Source organism: Gymnoscopelus braueri (assembly GCF_963280865.1).
Source record: "Gymnoscopelus braueri genome assembly, chromosome: 2".
NCBI classification, from domain to species: Eukaryota; Metazoa; Chordata; class Actinopteri; order Myctophiformes; family Myctophidae; genus Gymnoscopelus; species Gymnoscopelus braueri.
The window spans coordinates 51,957,147-51,964,646 of NC_137604.1; the positions used below are offsets into that span (position 1 = coordinate 51,957,147).

The window sequence follows — 7,500 nt, forward strand, 5'->3', positions numbered from 1 at the left end:
GAGCTATCCATTGGGTTTTGAATATGATCCATCAGGTTTTAGGTTTGTCCGTTTTATTCAGTACACAAAGGAACCATACTTATTGTAAATCCTTCAAATCGGCACAAACATGAACACCATCACAATGCCATTTTACATGGAAGGCTGGTGAATTTGTCATAATGCTCCACTCTGTTCCCATTGGCACCATAGAGGTATAATATAACTAGAAGGCGGATTGCCCCGCCCCCAGCTATTCACTTCTATGAAAGTTGCTCAGTGGCGTTTGAAGCACCCGTAAGACTGCCGGAAGTTAAAAGTGGTCTACACTCTGATTGGGTTTGTCTGCCGGAAGTACTGAATATTGAGTCGAAAAGGCGTGTCCATAGAGTTCTGAGCAGGCGCACAAATGAAAATATTATTTTAAATGCAGAAGTGTTGCATTCTCAGATTGACCACCAGGCGACGGCCGCTTCAATGTTCTACCGTGGCTCTGGGGGACTGATTGGCACAGACTCCCCTCGTATCGTAATTTACAAACACTCTTATCATTCTAGGAACAGATACGGACCCCCTCCCATCTCCTTCAACTATTTTGTAATTATTTCTCATCTTATTTTCACTATCGTCCTTTTACTATCCTCTCTTCTTATCCTCCATTTTTCGCACTACTTCATTATACCTTTAAATGCATGTCATAACACTTCAGCAACAATAACTATAGCTGCAGTCAGTGTGGCGTTCAACCACCACTCTACCGGTGAAGAGTTTGTTGAAGTGACGGCTGAAATGAGATATTAACACATTCTATCACTCTACTGGGAAGAAATATTCAACAATTAGCCTCATGCTACTGTGAGTAAGATAGAGCAGTGAGTGAATTATGACCTCAATGGTATATGGGTGGCTTTGGTCACACTTGGATTGAAGAGGGTTTTTGTCTTGAGATTTTTAAGCAAAGCTTTACAGCCTTGAACCGTTTCAGCGCTTCCAATGTACAGACAGATATTGCGGAAGCCAACCAGTCTATCTCAAGACATGTTTTCAGACACTGGCAAGTAGAACCCAAAAACTCAGACAGATATGCAAGGGAATATCCAATTTACTAAGCATGGCCAAAACCAGGGCCATGATATAAGGTAGGGTCAGTCCACGGGCCTGTCAGATACCATTGACGCCATACTTTGTGCTCTTTAGATACCTCAATAAACGTATACAGTGTACACATCGAAAAGCAACACAGCAGAAAACAATGTGTGATACGACTTATTTTATTTTCCTGGACCTAGTATTTTATCAAGTATGTTATATGATGTGATTCCAATGGTTCCACAGATGGATCTGTATTGTAACCATATGCTGCTGTATGTTGACTGTTATGACCTCTGTGGGCAGCAGAGGCCAAAAAATACTCCCTTAGGTCTGTATAGGATAGGATATATTGCATGAATTAATCTTTTCATGCAGTGTTCACTATAAAACATAGAATTCAGAAATGGATCACTCTTCTTCTAGCAGCCAGAATAAACCACTCAGCAAACTGCTTGAATCTGTCTGAAATAAAAGAGGGACGTTTCATTGTCTCCGCCAGGCCGAAAGGCATGGCGAGAGAGTATGTTTTACCCCCTGTCCGTCCGTCCGTCCGTCCGTCCGTCCGTGTGTCCGTCCGTGTGTCCGTCATTCTGTCATTTTGTGTACAGCTAATCTCTGGCACCGTTGGCGTGATCGCAGCGAAACTGTGCACACACACTCCCTGGATGCCAGAGCAGAACCTCTGCCCCAAATTTTTCAAATGGGCCTGTTATAGCGCCACCAGGAGGCCGCCTTTTGCTAAACACATTTTTTGACAGTACTCCTACAGATTTTATCCAAACATCACACAAATCAGTACACAGTATCTCTATAGTCATGTGATCAACACGGATCTGTCCAATCTTCCATATTCCATCCTGATTGGCTAAGGTTGGCTTCCAAAGTTTGCAGGATTGCTCCGTTTTCAACAAAATGCCTCAAATCATGAACGCAGCTTGTGATTTCCGTGAGATTTCACACGCACATTCCCACTAGGCCGAGGAAGAAATGCCACTTGAACATTTTCAAGTCAGCCTCATGGTGGCGCTATAAAAGGCCAATTTGTGTTTTTAACTATAACTGCACCGATCTGCGTGAAACTTTGCACGCACACTCCCTAGAGGCCAAGGAAAAACAACGGCCCTGCATTTTTCATAGCGCCACCAGGAGGCCGACTTATGTAAAACATTTTTTTTGATATTAAGCCTTTAGAATTTATCCAAATTTCACGCAAATCGGGTACACATGATCTCTATAGTCATGTGATCAAGATGGATCTTTTTAATTTTTCATATTCCATCCTGATTGGCTAACATTGACATCTAAAGTTTGAACAAAATGCCACAAATCATGAATGCAGCGTCCGATTGCAGTGACACTTTGCACGCACATTCGCACTACGTTGAAGAACAAATGCCACCCTTTTAACATTGCCCTATTATAGCGCCACCAGGAGGCCGATTTTACAACACTTTTCTTTTTTATATTACTCCTACAAATTCAAACATCATGCAAACCGGCATCCATTGTCTCTATAGTCAAGTGATCAAGATGGTTCCGTCCGATTTTTCATATTCCATCCTGATTGGCGAATTCCGAACATTGCTGCCCCACAATAACCTACCTGACCTGGCGGAGACCTGTGCTCCGAGGAGCACTTTTTCTAGTTTTCATTATTCTTATAGTGAGATGTTATTTCAGTCAAGCAGAATTGCCTTGCGGGATATGATAACAATTTCTTTAATGTAAAATGAAACGAAGTGCAAGCGTGAAATTACTGTATACAGAAATTACTGTCTCTCGACACAGCTGGAGACATCCTCTGCATTCTATTAACTCTGAAACTATTGAATCAGTTGTTGATGAATAACGTGATTGGCTAGTTCCCTAATACAGTCGGAACAAAACCGTATGTTTTCACAGATTGTTTTGTGTTTTGCAAACGAGGAAATAATAGAGATCTTAATGATGTGATAGCTTAATCCTGTGGTCGGTAATGAAATGAATAGGTTAGCAGGACGCAGCATAACCAGCATGCATTGCATTTGTGGAGCCGAACGAAGCGCAATCTCAGTACTAACTAACCACCATCCCAGAGCCTTTCCGTAACCCTCAACAACACCAAAGCCACGTCTGAACTTAACACATACATCATCATCATCATCATCATCATCATCATCATTCGAGTGCCCTCGAGATCTGCGACACAAGCTGCTTCCACTGTTGCTCATTGCCACAAGTTCATTCACAGTCAGCCATGTGTCCCTACTCAGCACATCTGGAAATGTGAGTTGGTCTGGTTCCTCTTGATGGGCATGGTAGTCTCCACAGAAGAATATCCAAAATGACCTGGTCTTTTGCTCTGTGGCAATGTCCAGCAAAGCGGAGTCTTCATTGTGCCACAACAACTGAGATCATGGAAGGGATGCCACCATAAATCTGAGCTTCAGTGGGATGGTTCCTCCATGAAAGGTTCTGGACACGCATGAGAAGTCTTGTGTATGTTCCGTCAAGACAATCCCAAAGCTCCTTATCCATTGCCCATGTTTCGGCACCATGCAGAACCATACGAACAATGCCTATAAGCTAACTGGACTTAACTAAATAAACCACACCAAACTCATGCCTAAACTTAATTGCCAAAGTTCTCTGGCTGTCCATGCAATGCATCAGGGGTATTAACCAATCTAACCAAAGTGCTGCTACCACTATAAAGTACTATATGTATTGCCTCCAGTGACGACGGAGGGTCTACCAAATGTTTTTAGGTATAAATTATGGGTATGATGTATTGATTTTTGCTGCATAATATAATACGTGTGTGTGTGTGTGTGTGTGTGTGTGTGTGTGTGTGTGTGTGTGTGTGTGTGTGTGTGTGTGTGTGTGTGTGTGTGTGTGTGTGTGTGTGTGTGTGTGTGGTGTGTGTGTGTGTGTGGTTTCTGTAGGTGATCACTCTGGAAGGCTGGGTGGAGATCATGTACTACGTGATGGATGCTCACTCCTTCTATAACTTCATCTACTTTATTCTACTCATCATAGTAAGTCTCTCTCTCTTTCTCTCTCTTTCTCTCTCTCTCTCTCTCTCTCTCTCTCTCTCTCTCTCTCTCTCTCTCTCTCTCCTGCTCTCTTTATCTGCCTGCTGTCTGCTAGTTATTCATTTTATCATTCCCTGCTTTTGTTGCCAAGTTACTGAGTGACTGCTATGAAACAGACCCTGTCTGTCTCTTTTCTCCCTTGTTATTCTCTCTGTCTATCCACACACTCACACAATCGTGCGTGTCCGTGCGTGCGTGAATGCGCGAGCGAGCGAGCGCGCACGCACGCACATACACACACACACTTGTTGCTTATTGCTTACTATCTTCCCACTGTACATGAAAGTGTGGGGACACGTCAATGTTAAATTAGCACATAGGATTTTACAGTGTAGTGTCCTGTGGTCTCTGTCTTTCATCTCTTTTATATAAAATGTGTCTTACTTTTCCTCAAACAACATACAGTAGCCTATATTACACTCATTAGAAGGAGGTCTGAAGGCTGCCAATGTTTATTTTTTTAGCTCAAAGAAGAGGGTGAGCAGATATAATGAGAAAGCTTACTGGGAAAGCGGAAAGGGTGACAATCGAGATGGAACACAGGAGAGAAAGCACTTTCTGAATTCACTGTAAGCAACAGATTGGAATACTTCACAAATCTCAACTTCAACTTCACTTATTTTCGTCACATCACAGGTTTATATAGGGGTAAAGGAATGGGTGAAGTCATTGTCCATACAAGCTTCAAGAACTGCTATTATAAAAGCTAATCATAAGAAAAGGCACATATCAAATGTATGTTTTCTTGTGACTGACTCACCTGAATTTAGAGTCTGAATCTAGAGTGTGATTCTAATGTATTTTTGGGTAGGGCATATGAGAGGGTAGAGAGACTGAGAGCAATAGAGAGGGACCAACACTCAACACAGTTCTGAACCCAATCAGGGAACCAAACAGTGCTCCATCTGATCAGCCAGCCATCAGCACACCCCAGGGAGAGATATCGTAGACACTTTCAACCTGGCGTCCCTATTTTGGTCATGTCATTATTGGCGAAAACCTTTTATTTTAATAGCGCACAATGCATGCCAATTCCCCACACATTGAGAACTTGTAAATTGCCTATTTTCAAAGTATGTTGTGAAGTATGTAGGGTAGTAGCACCATATCGGAATAGTGAAACAAATGTTTTTGTCTCTAACTAGAAACTGCTATCATGTCTGCGTGTGTGTTAGTACAGTATGTCACTCTGGAGCTCACTCCTAGACCAATCAGTGCCATCATATGATCATACTGTAGACTAAAGTACAGTAAGAGCCAGACAAGCAATTTAATTTTTTTACCAATCATTTGGTTCAAAACTATGGAAAAATGTACCCCCCCTCGTACGTTAGAACATGATCCATACAGAGTGGAACAAAGATCCATACAGAGCACCTTATTTCAATGTCAAAATCGCACATTAATGTACACGTCAATACAAAACGTATGAACCATTCACTGTTTATCCATTTTAATGAATTAGCAGGATTACATACTGTCCCTGCTGAAAGACTCACTTGTCTTTCAGCAAGTTAAACCATTTGTTAAACCATTTTCCTTTTCATTTGTTCATTTGTATGGAAAATTTTTGTGTTGTCCATCCATGCTACTTGTGAAACAAACAGTGGTGGAAAAAATAATCACATTCTTTACTTAAGTAAAAGTATCAATACTGCATGAAATGTAGAAATACTCTGTTACAAGTAAAAGTCCGGAATTAAAATATTACTTGATTAAAAGTTCAAAAGTATTGGTTAAAAAATTTGCTTAAAGTACCAAAAGTAGAAAGTACTCATTATGCAGAATGTCCTGTTTCAAGTTTTCAAATATATATAAAATGTATAAAAATCATTTGAAAATAGCTAGCTATTTTCAAAGCTAGCTATTTTCAAATGGCCGAAATGTATATAGGGTTGAATTGGGTAATGTATGTTTTGCAATAAAATCTACAAAGTAACTAGTAACTACATTTTTCAAATAATTGTAGTTGAGTAAAAGTACAACATCTGCCTCTGAGATGTAGTGGAGTAGAAGTAAAAGTACAGAAAATTGGAAATACTCCAGTAAAGTAAAGATACCTCAAAATTGTACAGTATTTGAGTAAATGTACTTAGTTGCTTTTTACCACTGGAAACAAAGCCTTACGTGGCTGTGCCATCTGAAATAAAAATGTCTGCTACAGTTCACGCCCTCGCTCGCCTCTGCATCGTTGCATCACAAATTGAGGGCAGTCTCTCAACACACCGGAGGAAGGGAGAGTGTTTCACACAGCGCAGTTTCAAACATAATTGTGTTCATTATGCCATGTCTCCATCTCACTGACAGACGGATGAAGAGGCTTCCATTCATATTTTCTATCATTTCTATCAAAGCATGACACAGTGTGTTGAGAGAAGAAAGCGTGATGATAGTGGGAGGGAGAGAGATAGAGACAGAGAGAAAGCAGTATGAAAACACCAATTATTGTTGCTTGCATAGAGCAGAAACCATCCATATTTCATCTTTTATTTTATTTATTTCTTTTCATAAATGATAGAGTATTTTATACTTCATGGGTATAACAGTGTCAGTCACATCAGCATGTCACTACAGTACGCACTGTGAAATTGTAGGTCTGCTATTTACGCTCTAAATAGGGTTTCAATGGATCCATTAGTGGTTCCCAACCAGTGGTCCGGGGACCACCAGTGGTCCTTGAGGAGTTTCCAGGTGGTCCCCAGCTAAATGATGGAGAATTGGTAACCAAATGGACCCTTATAGATCTTTAACTCTTGAGAGCGTAAAATGAAACATGAAACCAAATGGACCCGCATTTGGTTGTTAAATTAAGTAATCTGCCTTACTTAATTTACAAGAAGTCTACACAATGTAGAAGAAATAAAGAATTGTTATTTTGACAAAATCTTTATCCAACGACAACAAAATATTCGAAGTCTTGGTCCGTGGCTCAAATGCCGAATAAATGGACCTTGATATAAAAAAGGTGACCACTGCATTAGAACACAGGTCTTTTTTTCCATTCCCTGAAAAGTAACAGTTCTGGACGTACCAGTTTTCCGCCCGACAGCGACAATATACTGCTTATGCAACTGAGTCAAATCAAATTGAAGTAAACTATGAAATAGACAGGGAGAGGTAAAGATGGAGAGAGAGAGAGAGAGGTACAAAGGAAGGAAGGGGAGCGAGAGAGCCTGTTGTGTATACTGCATGATTATGATCATGTTCAGAGGCTTAGTGCATGGCAATCAGTGGTTTTATGGGCTTTGCATATAGAAAACAGAGGCAGGCTATACAATTAAGGTCCATCACTGTGAAATGCCATCCTCAAGTCAACATGTAGTGTTAGCTCCTGTACGAATGCAATATAATCCAC

The 7,500-nt window shown here is 40.8% G+C and overlaps 1 protein-coding gene across 1 annotated transcript in view; it reads left to right on the forward strand.

The window, feature by feature from the left end:
* The window catches only part of LOC308096237 (voltage-dependent T-type calcium channel subunit alpha-1I-like), a gene marked incomplete at its 5' end in the record, with an annotated part of 278,135 nt that overhangs the window by 23,574 nt on the left and 247,061 nt on the right, over positions 1–7,500 (forward strand). Inside the window, one exon of the mRNA XM_080443588.1 lies at positions 3,996–4,088. Within this exon, the coding sequence (XP_080299714.1) occupies positions 3,996–4,088 (93 nt within the window). The remainder of the gene's footprint in view (positions 1–3,995; positions 4,089–7,500) is intronic.